This window comes from Eptesicus fuscus, chromosome 4 (genome assembly GCF_027574615.1).
Source record: "Eptesicus fuscus isolate TK198812 chromosome 4, DD_ASM_mEF_20220401, whole genome shotgun sequence".
Taxonomy (NCBI): domain Eukaryota; kingdom Metazoa; phylum Chordata; class Mammalia; order Chiroptera; family Vespertilionidae; genus Eptesicus; species Eptesicus fuscus.
Genome location: NC_072476.1, coordinates 70,517,146 through 70,539,325, shown reverse-complemented (window position 1 = coordinate 70,539,325; position 22,180 = coordinate 70,517,146). Strand labels below are relative to the sequence as shown.

The following is a 22,180-nucleotide window of genomic DNA, read 5'->3' as shown; positions in this document are numbered from 1 at the left end:
AAACATAGAGGTGGGCCCATTTCCATGTCAACAGTTTGCAAATACTATTTTACATGGTGTTAAAACATAAACGCTCTTCAGAGATTTTAAAGGCTAAATGAAATATTTTTAATCTGAAGAGACCTTTGAAAAGCCACTTTCACTTTAAAAGATGATTCCAACTTTTAAATGAAAAACAAAAAGTCCTGATATTTCCCCCCTCTACATATTGAAAGGGGGACATTTTAACTTGTATGAGATGTTGTGTATCCCACCCCCCGCACACACACCCCCCCTTGGAAAAAAAGGAGTTATCCTTTACCTCCAATAATACATGGTGTTTGAAACATTGTAGAAATGGTACTTAAATGTTTGTTGAATGAATAAATGGGGTTATAAGTAAAGCAAAGCACTAGTGAAAGACCTTACTCTGGAGGTTATAAAACTGAGGGGGTTGATCTCCAGCTCCAACCCTCCTCTTTCCATTCAGGATTTATCTCCCACCCCAAGCATCTGTGTAGGAGGCCAAAGCCTTCAGTGTCATGACCTTCCTCATCTCATTGCTCTAGAAGAGCACAAAGAACATGGGCAGCCTCCCAAGAACAGTTATGACAGAACTCGCTCCCAGGGGGTATCCAAGCGGACTTGGTCCTTTGGGAATGGGGCAAAGGAACCTCAGAGCTCACGCTGATAACTATTCCAACTCTCTGAGTTCATGGTTCGGAGTACAAAGAGGGGGTGCCCACCTCACAGAGTTGTTAGGAGTAAGTAATACTGTGTGTGTAAAAGGCTTAACGTAGTGCCAGGCACATAGTAAGTGAAACTGAACTCAGTGAGCTGTAGATATTATTATTATTTATTATTGAAATAGTAGGTGAAATTTTTAAAAATGGCCCTCACTAGGGTGGGTATAGGGAATTAGGATAAACTTAAAGGCTGAGGAAAAACAAATATATTTCAATAGCTGTCTATAAAATCATTTTGGAAAAGTTAGGGGTAGATAAGTGCTTAAATAACGAAAATTCCTTACATTTACATATAAATCCTTATCTATGCATGGTCACACTTATATACACATAGAGTTCCTCGGAGGAATAGTTCACAGGCAAGAGTGGTTACCTTCAAGGAAGACTTGTACTGGGAACAGCAGCCAGGGAAAGACTTAAACATTTTGCCATGTGTGTCTACATTATCTATTAAAAATTCACAATTTATTTTTAAATTAAATGCTGTTTGTCTAAAATCTCTTCTAAGTTTTGCTGAGTTTGGATGAATTGTGAAATTGAGAATGTCTGCTTTCAGCTTTTCTTGTCAGAGCCCTGATACCGCCCCCCCAGCGCCTGATACCCACCACTGTAGCTGCTTCCTGCAGCCTGAGCTGGGCTCACTGTTCATCTCACCAACATTCACCAGGTTACTCCTAGATGTAATTAATGCATTAACCAACTAAACTAGTACCTACATGGATACTCCAATGCTTTAATGGTAAAAAATCTAGTTACTATGAAGGATGGCATTACCTCATTCCTCACTCTTGCTGGGCAGGTGAAATATTAGATTATTTATATTACATGTCCTCATCCGTCATCCTTCCTTTTTCCCCCCCATTTTAAACTTGACCATTATCAGAAACAAAAGGACTTTTCTACTTTCTCAGTTATATATCAAGTACACATTATTTAAACAATTAAATGTGCATTGATTCATCATTTGCTACAGTAATTTTCTTCTTTGCATATGTTGAAATGGAGACTATTGTCCCATATGCAAAATTTACTCGTGTGCTTTTATTTTGGGTAAGAGTGTGAACTTGGTTTCAGGCTTTTTAGTTGTTTTCTAGGCTATTTACTCTCCTGTTGTACATTTTAAAAAGTAATGTTCTAATTATTTTTAAAATAATGTGTTCTTATTATAAAGACATTTTGGGAAGTACAGTAAAACATAATGAATAAAATAAAAGCAAGCCCTCTAAAGTACATTTCCACTATCATGGGTAAATGTTAAAAGTCTGACCTGGTTAAACATTGCAAAGATATTTTTATTAAAAACGCCTGTATTAGAAACTGCAAGGCATGTTTGGATATAAGGGGAGAAGGTAGTTTTAAACATACCCACTAATTCAGGGTTGTATGGGTTCTTTCTGCAAATGCTGTATCTGTGTTCCGTTATGTAACCGCTGGACGTATATCACACAGGACACTCAGGCTGACTTCCAGGGCAAAGCCTCCTCACCCAGTAATCTTGTACCCTGGCCTTGGACAAATATTTGGGCATGAATGGAATTTGTAGGGTCCTTGACAGGTGGCTTATGTAAATAATGGTGCATGATCCCAGGCAAGGGAGAAGTGAATCAGAATCAGGGACCCATCAAGGACAAAGAGGAACTGTGAGCAGGTAATTTGAAGCCTGAGTGAGCGGTGACCTCATTATTATTATTTATTTTTTCTTATTTTACTTCTCGCTGTTTTCACCCATTTGGGAGAACAATCTCGATCACCTCCTCGCGTCATCTCAGCAAGGCAGCTCCCCAAGCAGCAGGCAGGCCTCAGTAAAAGGCTGGTGGGCGTGTTCCCTGCCCGAGGCCGGCAGTTGGACCGCGAGGAGGCTGGGGACACCATCCCACACCGGAGCAGCGAGTATAAAGAGCCCGGCTGCAGCCGCGGGGCAGCTCTGGGCTTCGCAGGGGGACACACAGGCCTCGTAGGTCCACATCCGTGCCGAGTTTCAGTCCGGACACCACGAAGATGGCACCCATTGGGGGGAAAAAGGCCAAAAAGGTGAGTCTTGGGGAACCCAGGGCGCTCTCGTCCCAGTCAAGATTCCGGGTGGCGCTCCACCAAATCCGAATCTCCCAACCTCGGGAGTGCACAGGCGTCCTCGAGCCCGGCTGTGAGAAGGTGCTCCCAGAACTTCTCCTGCAAGACCCAAGGAGCCTCTGAGCCCCTCATTCCTGCCCACATCCAGAGCTCTCCCTAGATCTCTTGACACCCCACTCGAGGGCGCCCCCTGAGCTCTGAGACTCCCAACATTCTGAGTCCTGCATGCACTCTCCAGAAGGGCAGCTCCAGACTCACAGGCGGGACTTCCCTCCCGGGCTTCCCGGGTGTCTGCCCTCCCGCAGTCGCTGCCACCAACGCTGCGCGTGCGCCCCTCTGCACCCTGGACCAGCCCCACAGGCTGGCGCGGGGCGCGGGCTCTGACAGTTTCCAGCACGCGCCTCCCCCACTGTGGGGTCTCCGGGTACCTCCCTCCTTCAGGGTTATATTTGCAGCTTGGTTGGACAATGGTACGTTTTCTCCCACAGTTTGGTTTCAGCGATGAAGACAAAGTGCACCACGAGGGCCTCGAAAATGGGCACAGAGGCCGTAAGATACTGTGGAAGGGCTGTTACTAAGATTTTTAAAACAGCATCTCCAGCACCTGATAAATAACAAGCACATATCTTCTCTGGTTGGGCCAGTGTTCTGGTTTGGGCTGTCTGCCTTCCTTTAGTTTGGTGGAAGATGGATGGAGACCGACCTCAAGACTATGGCTGGGTGTGTGGAAAGAAAAGGATACAGGGAGAGGGGATATATTTGACCTTTAGTTGTCAAAGCACTAGGCAGACCAGGCCAGGCCAACTGTACCTGCTTAGCTGTGAGGACCATGAGGGCAGGGCCACCTCTCATCCTCTCATTGTCAGCCATCCCCCCAAATTAAAAAGACCTCCACAAAAGAAAAAGGCGAATTCACTTAAAATGTTTAAATGCCATGCAGCATTAATAGATGCTGAAGATGTTGAGAGGCAAATTAGGTTGAGAATCTTTGCCAATCCATAAATCTACTAAATGAATAGTTGATGTAAACTGGAAAGGATGATTCCTATAGAGATTTTTTTAAAAAAAATTTTTTTTTGGTTTGGCTCCATTCTCATAGCTCCATTCTCAACCATAGATTCTAACCAACTGCAAACTCAGAAAATGAAACATTTTAAAGGATTATCTTTAAAGAATTATATAAGCAGAAGATAGACATAAAATGGAAAAAAAGTTTATTTGGTGACCTTATTTCCATGCATATGCCAATGTTAAAACATAGACAATAATATGTCTATACTTTTGAGTTTAAAATTATAATATATGTTACAAAGCTAACATATGTTCATTGAAAACAGCTTGGAAAAGACTTATGAACACCATCTGCTACATTTTAGTGCATATTCTGCTAGTTTGTTGTCTAGGCAAATATGAACTTTTACTAGTATACAAAAATGGTCTGATATTACAGATACTGTTTTGTAATACTTTTTCACAAAACAATATCTTGAGAATTTTATAAATTTTTAAAATGTATCTTTATTGTTGAAAGTATTACAAATGTCCCCTTTGTTTTATTTCCCATTGACCCTCTCCTCCCTGCACCAGCCCCTCCCAGGCCTTCATCACTCTTTTGTCTATGTCCATGACTATGCATATAATTTCCCTGGTTAATCTCTCCTCCCCCACCCCTACGTTTCCTCTGAAGTTCCTCAGTCTGTTCCATGCTTCTATGTCTCTGGATCTATTTTGTTCATCACTTTATTTTGTTCATGAGATTCCACATAGGAGTGAGATCATGTGATACTTACCTTTCTCTGATTGGCTTATTTTGCTTAGCATAATACTCTCTAGGTCCATCCATGCTGTTGTAAATGGTAAGAGTCATATATTACAAACCTACAGCCAACATCATACTCAATGGGCAAAAACTAACAAATTTCCCCTAAGAATAAGAACAAGACAGAGATGTCTGCTTTCACCACTCTTATTCAACATAGTACTAGAAGTCCTAGCCACAGTGGTCAGACAAGAAGAAATAAAAGGCACCCAAATTGCAAAGGAGGAAGTAAAACTGTCATATTTCACAAATGACATGATATTGTACATAGAAAACCCTAAACACTCCACCAAAAATCTGCTCGATTTAATAAATGAATTCGGCAATGTAGCAGCATACAAAATTAACACCCAGAAATTGATGGCATTTTTATACACCAATAATGAACTCTCAGAAAGAGAAATGAAAAAAAAAAACAATACCATTTATTATTGCAACAAAAAACTTAAGATACTTAGGAATAAACTTAACCAAGGAGGTAAAAAACCTGTACTTGAAAAACTCCAGGACGTTGAAAAAAGAGATAAAAGAAGATATAAACAAGCTGAAGAATATACCATGTTCATGGATTAGTAGAATCAACATCATTAAAATGTCCATATCTTGAGAATTTTTTTCATAGCACATTCTACTTTTTTGAAAAAGCTGTTCAGCTTTGGAACAAAAATGTCTGAAGTCCAGGTAATTAACAAATGCATTAGAATCTAAGACATTGTTTTTCCAGATGTAATTGTTCAACCAATTTATGAACAACATGGTAATGGAATCACCACTAACCACTCCACCAGAAAATATTAAATTCTTAGCTATGCTTTGTATTTAAATATTTGTGGTACTAGAGTTTGAAAACACACGCATGTTCAATGAGAGTTGCTAAGTGACTGAACAGAAATATCATGAGTTATTTCAATCAAGTGAAAGTTAGTAGCAAGTCATCTCTCATTTATTTGATTTTTGCTTATGTTTTTATATAACTGCACTGACTAGCAATATGTGTGTGTGTGTATATATATATGTATATGTATATATATATATATGTGTATGTATATGTATGTATACATATATATATTTCTTGTTAATTGGGTCATAAAGTTGTGTTAAGATGTGGCATTTAGGTACATTGAACTCATGACATATTTGGATTTCAAAATTACATGTGATCAATTCTGTATTGTTGTAGTGGTCTGTTATCTCGTGGATTTTTATGCTCAAAAATTTTTCTAGCTGGAAGGGACATTAGGGAACATATAGCATGACCCTTCTATTTTACTGCTTTAAAGTGAAAATGTTAGTTGTGTCTTCTCTCTGAGCACTAGCTGACCAGATGGCACTGGAAAGGGCAGTGGAGGGGAAGAGGATTAAAATGAGGGAGGCTCCAAGAAGGTGGCCAGGACTTGGGATGCAAAATCTTATGAATGACTCCACCAAATTTATGTAACCCTTGTTATTACATCAGCATTTGTTTTACCCACTGTTATTGGTAATAAATGGAACACAATAGGTAAGTACATTCCAAGTTATTCCTTTCATAGTCTTTTCAGGGCTGTCCAACCCTCCCCACTACCATTTAAAATTGAATCTAGATACCACTTATGAATAAAAGAATCAGGAGGCCCTATACTCCCCACCTGGCAGACTTTGTGTAAATTTTTAGATTCTGGGCCTTAATGCTTCATTTATAAAATCAGAGGAAATGACCTAAATTGAATGCAGGTATTTTTTATTGTTAAAGTCTATGATTCTTTTAAATTAAAAAGAAATAGTTACACTAGAAAATTACTTTCTAATTTACAAAGCCCTTTAAAAATATTCAGGTCAGCCAGGCTGGTGTAGCTCAGTGGTTGAGTGTTGACCTATGAACCAAGAGGGCACAGTTCAATTCCGGTCAGAGCACATGCCCAGGTTGTGGGCTCAATTCTCAACAGAAGGTGTGCAGGAGGCAGCCGATAGAGGATTCTCTCTCATCATTGACGTTTCTATCACTTTCTCCTTCTCCTTTCTCTGAAATCAATAAAAATATATTTTAAAAAATAAAAAATAAATAAAAAATATTCAGTTCAAAATACATCTATTAAACAATAATGTCTGGGTAATTATTGCATATTACTGTAAATGACTGGAATAGTATGGAGATCGGGCTGGAAATCAGTTTACAAATACTTCATTTACTTGTCTTTCTCCTGTTCTTGTCATGTTGCACTTGTAGAGTGCAACACGCATACTCATAACCTCTTGGACAGCATAACATAGCTGCTATTGCAGAAACTGAGTATTAACATCAAAGATAGAAAACTTTAAGGGATTTGACCACCTTTGAGGTTGTATCCTTTCCTTCTGTCTTTATCAAGTGTCTTCTAACTTTTCAGTCTTCAAAATGCCTTACTAGTGTTATATGCCACTTCAACTTTGTCAGTTTTAATCATCTCCTTGGTTTATCTATAGAAGAAGAAAGACTAGCCTTCACCATTTTAAGAATGTGTGCTTAAGTTTTCATTTGAGGACTTACAACAAATCCTCTTCATTTAATCCTTCTTCAGGTATTTCTTCAAACATAACATCCTCCCACATTCTTCAAAACTCTTTAACGTGTCCTGAAAGACCACCACCCCGACACATGCATACACAAATTTTCATTATATGAGCATGTTGGCTGTTTGCCTAATAGACAGTACCATGAATTTATAAACTATACATTGTACTTCCTTAGAATTCTAAAGAAATAACATTTCTCAAGAATATGATAGCAAAAGTTAAAGATAAATTATCTAAAATTAAAGATATAAAATTGTCTAAAAAACTCAAGTAGCTCCTCCCCCGCCCTCCCAATCTGTAATTTCAGGGCATCCTTGAACGTTTAAACTCTGGAGAGGTTGTGATTGGAGATGGAGGGTTTGTCTTTGCGCTGGAGAAGAGGGGCTACGTGAAGGCAGGCCCCTGGACCCCGGAAGCGGCTGTGGAGCACCCAGAAGCAGGTTGGTGCCTTGCCCTATTTCAGGAGTGGGAACGTCCACCCGAGGGCCATGTAAGGCCAGCACAATCATTTGGTCTGGCCCTTCCAAGGCATTAGGGGTGAGTTAATTAAATGTTTGACCAAATATAGCAGGCTAATTTTTAAGTTGATAATTTTATATGCTATCAATATCCAAATGGCCCTTGTCAGAAAAAAGGTTCCCCACCCTTGCTCTATTTGAACTTTTTATAAAAGAGCACTATATTGACTATATTGACTCAAGTCTAGGTGCATACCATCAAACAGATACATTCATGCCACATTTTCCAAATATTCATTAATGCCTCCTGGGCACTGTGCTACATATGTAAATATGGATCCACGTGTTGAATAAGCAAAACAGTCCTCCATATTACTGTCACCTATGTTTACCACTTGGTCCTGACCCTCACTGTAGGTAAGTCTAGTACCTGGCTCTCTGCCTTCCTCTGCCCCTCTCTCCCTCACCTCTCAGGTGACTTCAGTGTCCATACAGATAATCCATGCAGCACTCTTTCTGCTAGTGCCTTGATCTCCTCCTCATCTCCAACTCTTCCTCCACCCACCCCCTCAGCAGCCCACTCCTAGACCTTGCCATCATCAATAGCTGTCCATCTCTGAAATCTCAATTGCCAGCACTCACTCTTTGACCACCACCTCCTATCTTTTCTGCTCACTCTCTCTAACACTGACACTCCCCAATCTCATCAAAACCCTCAGTCCTTCTTCCCTCCCACTTTCGTGCTTATTACCCATTCGCCTGCATATGTCCACCTCCCCTCCTTAACCACTTTAAGTTAAATGGTACATGGTACAATATCAATCCTGGCCCTGCAGATAGGCCCTCCTCCACTGAATAGGTGCCAACTAGTTAACTGCATTGTATACTAGCCCACCCTATTTAAATTTGACTATCTACCTATCCGGCACCTATACCCATACACCTATTCTCACTTACTTTTTTGACCACAAATCTTTTATGGCTAGGAGGGAGGTGGGATGGAACCTGAGGGAGTTTATATGTATATAGATAATATCTCCCAGTTATATATGCACAGAGCATAGTTAGATATTACCCTTGTAAATTTACTTGAGAAATGCAAGTCTTTGGAATTCTACAGCAAACTCTAAAAGGTCAAATAAAAATTTGCAGTATTTCTTCAGGGGGATAATAAATTTGCAGCAAAATCATTTGGAGGCAAAATGTGACCTGAACTAATGTGAGGATATTTATAACTGTATTCCCTTTAATGTGCTTAGTCATATATTTTGATATAAAATAAGTATTAATGTGTTTGATTGGGGGGGAGCTAATGAGAGTGTTAGATAATATATAGCATACACTGTATACTATAATCGCTTTCTAAAATCCCCAAAATTCTGGATTCCAAGATGCATGTAGTCCCAGAATGCCTTGGGTAAGGGATTATAGACCTGTAGCATAACTTTCCCTTTCTCACCGTTTCCAGCACAAACATGTGAAGCCCAGGTACCAGTCCTACAAAAATATTTCAGCTGTAGTCCAGTTTTCTGGGAAGCTTTTCAGGGTCTACCCCAATTCTAGCTATCACCCAGCTTAATTTAGAAAAGCACCTGCAGGGACACACATTCATTTACATAAAATAGCATGAAAACTAACCACCGCTCTCTTTCAGAGCATGAATTCTTTAAACACCTTTAATTTTACCAAAACACCAAATACATCTGATGTCCTGTGAGGCACATAGGGGACTACCTAGCAAATAGTGGTGATAATGATGATGATTTGCATTTATGGTTAATAAGAATACATTTTAATTAAAGTGACTACAGAATTCATGTCTTGCTGTATTTTCTCAATTAACAGACAAATGTATCACAAGTAAGATCTTTTGTAATTATTTAGACATTAAAAATGGACATTTGTCCTCAAGAAACCCCAGTGCTATAGGGCACACAGACTCATGGAATTTTGAAACTCCCTTTGCCTTGTAGAGATAAAGAAATTGCTGCCTTGATGGGGTGGGTAAATGGCTTGCCCAACATCACACAGTTCACCGTAGCTGAGTCAGGAAGATTCCAGGTTCACTGACCTGTTGTGCCTATGATCTTTCCCCCTACACGCAGTGCCACATTAAAAAATGGTGAGGATGTAAGAATTTTTAAGGATACCCACTCAGCAACTTAGTCAAGAGACTGGGTAACATTTAGCTTCTATGATGCTAAGATAAAACTAATGTAACGAAGAGTTTAAAGCCATAACATGAATATAATTAATTAGTACAGGCTGTGTCCTTGTCCTAGAGACCGGTCACACCCTATTATTTGTTAGAGAAGGAAGACGCAGGAGTCTTATGATGAAAGAAAACAGAAAAGAGAAATTGAAAAGATACCCAGAAATTACAGACTAATTCTCCTACTGAAGTTCATGTCAGAAGTAGTGGTTCTTGTACCCAGTAGAATCAACATTGAATTCCAGGATTTTTTTTGCAGAGCCTCTGGAACACACCCAAGGACAACCTGGGTGGGCTTCCTGTTTATAAGCCGTGTGGCTCTGGTGTACATGCTCCAGCTGCAGCAGCTCATCTGATTCATACATGGGGACTCCACAGAAGATGCTTCTAATTGGTTCTGTTGCTAATTAAAATAAGTACAAACACCTTAATTTAGGCATCCTTTTAAATTCCCATTGAGAACTAAAGTTTCCATGATTTAAAAACAAAGATTTGGCTTCAAGCTTAGAAACCCATTTTCTGAAATTCAAAAACTTATTTGCCTCACTTGTTTGTTCGTTTAAAAACAAAATCCAAGCTTCCTATGTTCTCTGTGGTCTCGTAGGCACCTGGGATGCAAAGATGCCAGACTCATCTCCAGTCTTAGCCCCTGAGGGCTAAGAACTCCAGTGTCCTACTAACTTCCTGGCTTCCAGGGTAGTTGCTTCCAGACCTTTGGATTTTATAGGCCTCTGGAATTTCAAAATAAGTGTCAGGGGTTGGTACTGGATCACTGATTTCTTACTTTGCCCAGTTAATTCCCCTGACAACGCAAATACCAGCTAAGTCTACCATTTTATAAAATGAGCATTTTCCCACTCTCTAGGAATGGTGGTTCTCAACAAAACTGGAAATAAGAATTAGTTGGAGAACCTTAAAAAAAAAAAAAAGTCTGTGCATGGCCCCAAACCAATTAAATCAGAATATCTGTGGGATTACCTTCACATTCCTAACTTTTTAAAAGCTTACAGGGTATCTACTGGGCAACCAGGGGTTAGGATCACTATTTTAGAGCAAAGGTTATATAATTCTTTAACTTGAATACACTTTGTTACATGGAAAAAATTTCTATCATGTTTCCTCTAACCTGGGAAAGCTTTGCTTTTTGGCATTCGTCATGGACATGTTTGGGAACCTTGCTCCAATTCTCATCCCACTCATTTTTCAGAAACGCTGAGCTAATCACATCACTCCATTGCTTACCAACTGTTGCCTAGACTCCTTGGGATGATGTGCTATGCCATTCATACAGTCTGCCAGTCCACCTTTCCAACTGCACCTACCGCCACTTCTCCAACACATCCGCAACTCCAGCGGCTCAGACTACCTGCTGTTCCCCCAAAGGCCACGCTTGTTTCCGTATCCTTGTCTTTGCTCAGGCTGTACCCTCTGTAGAGAATGCCCTTTCCTACCTCCTCACCTGGCAAAAATGCTGAAATGATTCCCCCTCTCTGGGACCTCCCTCTTTTCTTCACCCCACTCCATGGTAGAAATCTCTTCTTCCTAGCAAGAGACCCCAGATCCACCTCTCAATTATCCCACAGGAGGCATGAATGCCAAGCAACCAGGAATTTAAGATGTTTTCATATTTATCTTAGAACCTGGGTTAATAAACTGATAGCAATTAGTGCCTTTCTTATTGAATCTCCCAGTTCGCCAGCTTCACCGAGAATTCCTCAGAGCTGGATCCAATGTCATGCAGACCTTCACCTTTTATGCGAGTGAAGACAAGCTGGAGAACAGGGGGAACTATGTGGCAGAGAAAATATCTGTGAGTAAATCATGCACGGCATTCTCAAAAGAGTGCAGAAGACACACATCATCAGCAAAGTTCTGACAGAGAAAAACGTTGAGCCTCTGCTGAGTTTTGTTTTATCCTATATAATAAAACCCTAATATGCAAATCAACCAGATGGCAGAACAACCGGTTGCTATGACACACACTGACCACCAGGGGACAAACGCTCAATGCAGGAGCTGCCTTCTGGTGATCAGTGCGCTCCCACAGGGAGAGCGCTGCTCAGCCAGAAGCCAGGCTCAAGGCTGGTGAGCGCAAGGGCAGTGGCAGGAGCCTCTCCCGCCTTGCAGCAGCGCTAAGGACCCCTCAAGGGATGTCCATCTGCTGGTTTAGGCCTGCTCCCTGCTGGGAACAGGCCTAAGCCGGCAGGTGGACATCCCCCAAGGGGTCCTGTACTGCGAGAGTGAGCAGACTGGGCTGAGGGACCCCCCACTCCAGTGCATGAATGTCATGCACTGGGGCACTAGTTTTAAATAATACAACAATGAGATATGTGTGAATAATACTTGGGTTTTATCTGTAGTCCCCCAAAGTGGCAGAAAGATATTTAATGATTAATGATTCTTTCAGGGTCCTAAGTGGGTATCCTTATAATTTTTTTCATCATCAGTTTTTTTAATATGTTATAGTATAGGGGAAAAGTCATAGGTACAAGAAGTCAGTGAACCTGGAATTTTCCTGACAGCTACAATGAACTGTGTGATGCTGGGTAAGGCATCTACCTACCCTATCAAGGGGGCAATTTCTTCATCTCTACGATGAAAAGACAGTTTCAAAATTCCATGGGTCTCTGTGACCTACAGCACTGGGGTTTCTTGAGGATGTGTTCATTTTTAATGTCTAGGTAATTAGAAAAGACCTTACTTGTGTTACATTTATCTGTTAATTGAGAACATACAGAAAGACATGAATTCTGTAGTCACTTTAATTGAATTTTATTTTTATTTGTCTTAAAGACAAATGATCATCCTTATCACCACTATTCTTCTAAGTGCAACTTTGGCATTGGAAGATACCAGATCTTTTTATGTAAAGACTTTTACCCTCTCATAGATCTTTGGTATAAAGTGATATCTTAGATACCACCATTAGATTTATTTTGTTTTCAACACTATTATTGATGTTATTGTCATTGCAAATTGCTCAGCTTGGTAATGCATTGAACCATTCCATCACTGTCATTCTCTGGAATCAAATCACTATTATAACATACAACTGAGATGGGGACATTTGAATAATAATTTTGTTTCAGTTTCACATAAAAATGTAGATGTATCATATACTCACCATTTTAGGGGCAGAAAGTCAATGAAGCAGCTTGTGACATCGCCCGGCAAGTGGCTGATGAGGGAGACGCTTTGGTGGCAGGAGGCGTGAGTCAGACACCTTCGTACCTCAGCTGCAAGAGTGAAACTGAAGTTAAAAAAGTATTTCAGCAACAGTTAGAGGTCTTCATGAAGAAGAATGTGGACTTCTTGATTGCAGAGGTAAACAAAGACATGATCAAAGATGAGACAAGTGCACTTAGTCCATTTTCTCTGCCTTCTGCTTTCATGAGGACCATGTGAGATTAGGTGCTAATCATGACTAGCAATAGTAATATTTAGTTTTGAAATCTTTTTCCAATTTAGAGCTTTTACTAAATTTGATTCAGTTAATCTAATGTAGTGTTTTTCAAATGTTTGTACTGCAATTCACAGTGAGAAATCACCATTCTATTCTGTTTTAAAAAATGCTAATGGTTCTCAATTTCAAATTCTCAATATTCAAAACATTTCAAACTCAGAGTTTGAAAATCACTCATCTAATTTAATTATTAAGCAATAGAATGCATTTTCAAATTGTTCTAGAGAAACAAGATTAAAAGTACTTGTTGTATTTCAGTATTTTGAACATGTTGAAGAGGCCGTGTGGGCGGTCGAAGCCTTGAAAGCCTCCGGAAAGCCAGTGGCAGCGACCATGTGCATTGGCCCCGAGGGAGACCTGCACGGCGTGACCCCCGGCGAGTGTGCAGTGCGCCTGGTCAAAGCAGGTGAGGATGGATTGTAATCAGTTTGCAATTAGTGAGACTTTTATATATATATATTTTTTTTTAATTGATTTTTTACAGACAGGAAGAGAGAGGGATAGAGAGTTAGAAACATCCATCAGCTGCCTCCTGCACACCACCTACTGGGGATGTGCCCGCAACCAAGGTACATGCCCTTGGCCAGAATCGAACCTGGGACCCTTGAGTCCGCAGGCTGACGCTCTCTCCACTGAACCACACCGGCCAGGGCAATTAGTGAGACTTTTAAAATAACATACAAATGCAGGCACATCTATGAATCACTATATTCTACTTTTACTAATAGGAAAACCATTAATTTACTTTCTTTTAGGACTACTGATATATTATTGAGTCTTAAAGAGAAAAATGTTAAAAAAAAAAAAAAGATACACACACACACACACACACACACACACACACACACACACACACACCAGTCTTTTGAAAGGAGCAAGTAGGCCTATGCTGAAGGTTTAACCATTAGGAACGGGAAAGAATTTAGGCAACTCAAAAGGAGCATTCAGAAAATTTGTGTTGTATTTTAAACTTATCTCCAGTTGAGGTCTTTAAACATTAATAACTGTTAGATCAGTTGCCCTCTTTGCCAGTTTTTCCACTCTTGTAAGTTACTGGTATGCTTTGCTTTTTTGTAACTGACACAATAAATTTTAAAAATTCTTTGATATGAAATGCTGACCACCTCATTTATCTTATATAATTTTCATTCCTAATGTTGGATTTCATTTCAATTCAGGAAAACACCGATTGTTTTCAAATCTGCCTCATTTTAAACCCAAGGAATAGCTCAGTGTCAGTGGAAGAGCCTACTCACTCTGTAAAGAGACTTTGATGGGCTATTTCTTTAATTTCTGATTTTTATCCAGCTCCTGATATTTCATGGAAGTCACTTTTACTTGTCATTGACAATAACAATTATTTAGGAATAAAGTTTTATAATACTAGTTTTTGATCGGTATAAAAATGGGGGTAGGGTGGAAATTAACTTGTTTCAGAAAGATCAGAAGAGACCTTAATCATCGCCATTGTTAACTAGCAAGGATTCTTGGCTTGCGTCTCATCTTTCTCTCATCATTCTGTTCAGAGTAGGTGGCCACAGTGTTTGAAATCACTGTACCCTATTTATATCCTTTGTATCACTTCCCACTTATCTCATTTGTATATTGCTTTAATGTCTGACTCTCTCACTAGACTATAAAATCTAAGAGGGCAGACACTCTCTTGTCTCAGCATTGAGTACTCTGCCTATTACATAGTAAGTCCTAGCACAGTGCCTATTACATAGTAGGTCCTGAATAAATATCTGCCTAATAAATCTATTTAATATCCATCTAATAAGTCTATCTTCCAATGTTAGTTCAAATTCTACCTCCACATACCCTAATATAATCACCCCTACCCCAAGTATCACTCCATCTTCTTGGGAACTATAACACTTCCTATTTATACTCCTCATTTGGAATATCCTCAGTTGACATTTTCTAATCTATAGAGTGTTATAGGGTTATGTAGTCAAATACATTTAGAAAATGCTGTGTTAAACCAAGTTAAGCAAGTCTCTTTACTACAGAACTTCTCAGAGCCTTTGATATGTTCAGGTATATTGGCAATGTCCAAGAAGGGGATATAGTAAACAGCTACTGTCTAACTTAATGGATCATAGAACTTATTCTCATGGAGCAAACCTGAAAGCCCTGTGCTAAGTTATAAAATTATTGGTGTCAGGGACTATGTCCTATGTTTATATTACTCTAGAACCCCTTACAAGGACCCTTTTACCTAATAGACATCCAATAAATAGCCAACATATGATTAATTAATTAGCACAATGAAGTCAGGCAAGGAAAGAAAAATTCTGGCAGCACATCATCCAAAAGAAAAGAAAAAAAAAGAAGAAAGGTAGTCAAGATCCAAGTGAAGATGTTAAGTAAGCTTTTGAATATACAAGTCTGGAACCCAAAGGAAAGGTCAGGTTAGAGAGAGAAATTTAGGGGAGTTCTAGATTTAGATGGTATCGAAGGCCCTGGTGCTGAAAAGAAGGTGTAGGTGAAGAGCAGAAGATGGGATCCTGGGACACTCAGGGTTGAATGGTCCAGCCTTGAGGAGGAGTGGGCACGTAACACCCCCAAAAAGCAGCCAGGGCAGTAGGAGCAACACTTAGGGTGTGTGGGAAGTTCTCAGAAGCTAAGAGAAGGAGAGTGTTGATGAAAGAGGGAGGGATCCAATAGATTGAATGCTGCTGAAAGGTAGAGAAAATGAGAACAGAGAAGTGATTACTGGATTTGGTGAGGTTGAGGTCACAGGTGCCCCTTCAAAAGCTGATTCAAAGGAATGACCACAAGGGCGTCCTGATAGAAAAAGAATAAAGAGCAAACTGCAGGCCCAGGCCAGGGAGGACCACTGAGGCACCTGCCACTGAACACTGGATACCACAGCTTGTGGCATCAGCTCTGCTGCTCCTAGACGCTGGATTAGCGATATCACTACATTGGCCTGATGAAAGGGAACATGGATTTATTCCTCAGATAGTGGTATTCCTCAGATAGTGGTAAACACGGGCACAATCTAGCAGCTTGGAGTGCTGAAAAATTATTGTGCTTGCAATATTAATGTCAAAAATTGAAAAATTGACGACTAAAATTTGAAGTTAAAAAAAAACTCTAATAATGATTAAAAAAAAAAAAAAAAAAAGATGGACAGCCAAGTGTGCATAAACGACACTTCAATTATACCAGACTCTTGAAAGCACTTTTCATAGAAAGTGCTTGCTGCCTGTTAGCAATCCTTCTTGCAGAAAGGTAAGACAGATTTGCAGAGAGCAGGGATCAAATGCCATACTTCCAAATTCACCTGATTAAGAGAAGAGGGTTGGGCCTCCTGGTAGTCTGGTGAATCCCTAAAGCTAAAATGTTCTTCCCACTTGCAGGAGCTTCCATCGTTGGTGTGAACTGCCATTTTGACCCCACAATTAGTTTGCAAACGGTGAAGCTCATGAAAGAAGGCCTGCAGGCTGCCGGGTTGAAAGCCCACCTGATGAGTCAGCCCTTGGCCTACCACACTCCTGACTGTGGCAAACAAGGATTTATCGATCTGCCAGAATTCCCCTTTGGTAAGACAGACGTTCTACACACTGTCTCTGATGTCTTTATGTTTAACACATTCCAAATAAATCTATAGCCCATAGAGCTGTATCATGGTAAAGAAATGTATGCCTATCTCCTCAACTCTAGCTCCCAGCTTTTCTTCCTGCAGCCACAAATCCCTTGATATTAGTCATAAAAGGAAAAGGGATCAGCAAACAAAGACGACCTGAACTCAAATGTAAAATAAAAACTGAACCAACAGCTATATAGGCAACCAGTTAGTCATACTTGTAGGTTAGTAGAAAGGAGTTAGTCATACTTGAGGGTTAGTAATGATGCCCTTATAGTTGGGATCAGCAAAGATTTTCATTCTGGTTCCAGCTCTGTTGCTAAGTTGTATAACCTTGGCAAAATTCCTTAGTTCCTCTAGATCTTAATTTTCTCAACAGAAAAATAAGATGGTTAGAACCAGGTAACCTCCAAGATCCTTTTTTCCTATTTTGAATGTTGCTCAGGTTTGGGGGTGGAGGGAAGATATCACTGGGCTACTGTATAACAAATTTGAATGAAGAGACCAAGCAGTGAATTGAGGGCACTCTTGCAGCCTAGGCAGGAGGATAAAGTCTTTTCGTGTGTTTTGGGAGTGGGCGTGAGTCTACCTTGAAAATCAACCCCAGAGATATCAGCAGGGCCTGAGCATGGCCAACCTCCTATTCCATTCTAAGGTCTCTATACCATATTCTGTATCCTATAGGGACCCTCAGAGAAGTAAGATATTATAAAATAATCCCTCTAGGAGAACCATGGAAGAAGAATGGCAAGACACATGTGTTACTTATTGCTGCATAACAAATTACTGTAAAACTTCGTATCTACAATCTCATAGTTCCTGTGCATTATGAATTCAGGAACAGCCTAGTTGGGTGGTTTTTGCTCAGAGTCTTTTAAGAGGTTGCAGTCCAGACATTGGCCAGAGCTACAGTCATCTAAAGGCCTGATGGGAGCTGGGGGATCTACTTCTAAGCACTCTAGTTGACTCTTGGGAGTCTGTGTCAGTTTCTTGCTGTCTTTACTGGAGGCCTCAGTTCCTCAGCTCCTGGCCTTTCCACTGTGATGTTTGCGTGTTCTCACAACATGGCACCTGGCTTTCCCTAGGGTAAGGGTTCCAAGAGCACAAGGCAGAGAGCATAATGTCCTCTACAACGTAACCTCAGAAGTCAGAGGCCATCCCTTCTGCCATGTTCTATTGGTCTCGCAGACCAACCTGATATAGTGCAGGCGGGGGTATGCAAGGATGAGAATATCAGAGGACAGGGTTCATCTTGAAAGCTGGCTACCACAGCATTTAAAACTGGATATCTATATCTATATCTATATCTATATCTATATCTATATCTATATCTATATCTATATCTATAGACACAAAGTAGCTAACAGTTTTGAAAAGTTAAGAATTAAATATTGACCACTTATTTAACTCACTTATTGAAGATTACATACTTACTATGGTTGTTCATTTAAAATATTTTTTAAGAAAGAATTTGGTCAAAATGTCATTTCTTGCAGGACTGGAGCCCAGAGTCGCAACCAGGTGGGACATTCAAAAATACGCCAGAGAGGCCTACAACCTGGGGGTCAGGTTCATTGGCGGGTGCTGTGGATTCGAGCCCTACCACATCAGGGCTATTGCAGAGGAGCTGGCCCCAGAAAGGGGCTTTTTGCCACCAGCTTCAGAAAAACATGGCAGCTGGGGAAGTGGTTTGGACATGCACACCAAACCCTGGATTAGAGCCAGGTAAGAACCTTTAAACTATATTTGCCAAACCAAACTCAGGCAGATTAATTATGAATATGTCCAAGTGAGGTCATCATAAAGAGTATAACTAATTTTCTGTGTGATGATAAAGAGTCAGTTATTCTCCTTAAATTATCTCACAGAGATGTCTCTAAAACATCCTGATGGAGCAATTTCTAGAGAAGGCTTTAGGAATATAGAATGTAAGTAATGTAAGTTGCAGTGAAGTATGATTTCATGCTCTAGGAAAGCACCATCCATGTGGTGGACCCTAACATTTGATTGTTTAAGACTTAAGTATAACTTAAGTATAACAAATACTTAATAAGTGCCTGCTCTGTGCCAAGCACAATTCTCAGAGCTTGGAATAGAGTGATGAATAAGGTAGAAAAAGTCTTTGCCCTCAAAGCTTACAGTCCAATGGAGAAGATGAATAATAAACAGATTTTATGTCATGCAGTGTGCAGGGCACTAGGAGTAGAGAAATGAAAAGCTGTGGTAGAAGGTAAAGGTGAAGGTGAAGGTGAAGATGAAGGGGAAGGGGAAGGGGAAGGGGAAGGGGAAGGGGAAGGGGAAGGGAAGGGAAGGGAAGGGAAGGGAAGGGGAGGGAAGGGAAGGGAAGGGAAAAAAGAAAGACTGTGGTCTCTGGCTTAGGGATTCTCACAGTATACTGGGGAAAATGGATAAGAAAACCAATGTATTATACTGTGGTAACTGCTTTAATAATAGAAGCATGGGAAAAAATAACAATGAAGAGAAGTACTATTGTTTGCCTTAAAAGAAAGATATTTTAGCAGAAGGGACGAGCTAGAGAAGGGGGTGGAGGGTGAGCACCCCAAGCAGAGGGAGCAGGTCTGCTCTGTTCAGCTGACATTAATTGAGCACAACTATGCCAGACATTGTTGTGGACACTGAGGTAACAAGCTAGACAAGGCACAACCCTGTCTCAAGGAGTTAACAGTCTAGTATGAAGAGAGATAAACAGGCAAGTTCAAACTGGCATAGAAAGTCCAAAGATAAAGATATGCACAGGTTTGTGGAGTGTGTGCTAATGGCCCATGGGGGCAAAAGGCAGAGGGGTTAATGAAGGATTTTTAAGAGAGCTGCTGCCCAAGCTAAATTTTGAAGGGTGAACTACATTGCCAGATAAGAAAACAGCCTACAGAAATGCACTCAGGTGGAAAAGAATGGCATATTGAAAAACTGGAAGTTTGAGAGTATCAGAGACAGAATTTGGTAGGAGATACAAGCCAGGAAGAGGGGACAGCCTTTTACTCATGCTCATGAGCTAAGTATGACCTCATCCCAATGGCAATGAGGAGCCTGGAGAGTGGCAAGTGGTCCAGGACAAGATTTGCAAGTTAGCAAGTTTTAACAGCCTTGAAACGGAAACCTGTGAGGAAGCCTTTGCTAGAATACCAGACGTGATGAGGCCTGAGCTAGAGGAGACAATGGAGAAAGGAGAAGGAGGCAGGTCCACGGAGTGAGAGTGTGGAGGTGATGCTGGTGTGAGAAGAGCAGCAAATGTGGGCTCAGCTGGTCATGAGGAAATGATTGGGGAGGTAGGGTAAGTCGGATAGAAAATGTCCCTATTCTGATTCTTAGCTTTTGATCCCTATGCATATGTTAAAAAAGAAAATTCAAAATAATTTTAGACATATAGATTCTGAGGGGAGAAAAGTTTGAGTACAGATTAATAAGTGTGTTTTAATGGATATATAGTCTCAAGAGTGCAAAGAGGGCGCAATGGAGGTATTCTACTTCAGTGACACAGAGATCAGCTCAGGGAGGAGTCTAATGTGTGTTTTGTTCACCCAGGGCCAGGAAGGAATACTGGGAGAACCTTCGGATAGCTTCAGGCAGGCCGTACAACCCTTCAATGTCAAAGCCGGATGCCTGGGGAGTAACCAAAGGAACCTCCATGCTGATGCAGCAGAAAGAAGCCACAACCGAGCAGCAGCTGAGAGAGCTCTTTGAAAAACAGAAATACAAATCTGCGTAGTAGCCTCAGTGGAACCCAATTTTGTGAATTCTTCTATGTTTGGGCCACAGTTCATACAAATAAGGAAAAGATGGTTAAAATACAATGCTCCTATTAACGCTAGCCTATACATAAAATTGTTATGAGCTGAACAAAATAGAATTACAGGTAGCACTTGACTATTTTAAAAGTCTGTTTTAGAAGTTTCCTTAGAAGCAAAATAAGTATGAAGTAAATCTTAAGCAGGTTTACTAAGAACCCACTGTGTAGAAGGTATTAAGGAAATCGCTGTGGCCAAGGAAGAGTAATTCTGACATTAATCCCCACTTCAAGAAGCTTGCAGGCTAGTGAGGAGGATTATACATGAACTGTCCTAAATGGCTCAGTGACCAGATAGGGACAGACAAAGTGGTATAGGGAAGTAACTTCCAAGCTCCTTAGAACATGACCCTTAGCAAGAAATACAATTTCCTATAATGACCCAGTAAGGCACATACCATACAACCATTGAAATAAAATGTGTGGTCTATTCTGGTATTTTGTGTTCCATTTCTTTCCATCTTATTTTATTAATAAAACATGCTGGTCAAGATCCTTCAAATTGATTTTATGATCCATTTATAGGTTTTGGCCCATAGTTAGAAAACCACTGCTATGGGACACTTCAGCTATTGGGACTTTCCTATTTAAGTTTACTCTTAGATCATTGATCAATAAGTATTCAAAGTCCAGAGTCCTGCTCTCAGAGTTCCAGAGTTGTTTTCTTTTTGCTGATCCATTTCTATTGCGAAGAACATACCAGCCAATAGGGAGGGGGCGAGAAGGGATTGGTATCTAGGCCCTCTCCATTCTACCCCAAACTGAATCCACCTAAATGCCTCCAGTAAGTACGCCTGAAGAGCAACAAGTATGTGTTACTTTGGTAGCTTAAAAAAAGGATAATTTAAAGAAAAAAAAATTAGAAATTCTCTAAACTCTACTCAGGTTTCCTAGATTGACAAATATGTTCTTACCTGATAATATCTATGCTCTTATGAGAGCCCAAGCCTGAAGATGCAAGACCATTAGAATAACCAGGGCTACCCTTCATATATTAGGAAAGAGTTCATGCTGCTTTCTAAACATCCTTGGATTGGTTAGCTGTTTAAAAATGGTCATTTCTTCAACTATTAAAAACATAAGAGCAATAAGACTATCTTGGTGATATTAGGTTCTTATTTTCATTTTATAATTTGCTAAGTCCTATATGAAATCTCTATACCGCAATTTATCCATCAATTTAAAAAGTAATAATACTTTCCTTCTTCACAAGTATGCTGGGGTTTTAAAAGAGAAGGCAGCAGTATAAAAAGGAAAAGAAGTTTCTAGAATGTTCTTACAAGGATAATTAGCAATTCATCCCGCACCCCCCCCCCCCCCCAATGCACAGAAATGGAACCAAAGCAGCACAACTCTCAGAGGCTACATATGACTGAGGTAAAATTAGAGGAGAATAAAATGCCACTTTTTTTTTTTGTTAATCCTCACGAGAGGATTTTTTTCCTCATTGATTTTTTAAATACATATTTTGATTGATTTCAGAGAAGGAGAGGAAGAGAGA

General features: G+C 40.2%; 1 protein-coding gene and 1 long non-coding RNA gene across 2 annotated transcripts in view; one reads left to right on the top strand and one right to left on the bottom strand.

The window, feature by feature from the left end:
- The window catches only part of LOC129148861 (uncharacterized), a 133,782-nt gene that overhangs the window by 24,245 nt on the left and 87,357 nt on the right, over nt 1-22,180 (bottom strand). Inside the window, exon 2 of the long non-coding RNA XR_008555856.1 lies at nt 12,941-13,052. This is a non-coding gene — a long non-coding RNA (uncharacterized LOC129148861). The remainder of the gene's footprint in view (nt 1-12,940; nt 13,053-22,180) is intronic.
- BHMT (betaine--homocysteine S-methyltransferase) lies at nt 3,207-21,157 on the top strand. The gene is made up of 8 exons (XM_054715126.1): nt 3,207-3,265; nt 7,454-7,586; nt 11,508-11,626; nt 12,949-13,140; nt 13,538-13,685; nt 16,648-16,830; nt 18,371-18,599; nt 20,418-21,157. The coding sequence occupies exons 1-8, from the start codon at nt 3,263-3,265 to the stop codon at nt 20,599-20,601; spliced, it is 1,191 nt and encodes a 396-aa protein (XP_054571101.1). The 5' UTR covers nt 3,207-3,262; the 3' UTR covers nt 20,602-21,157.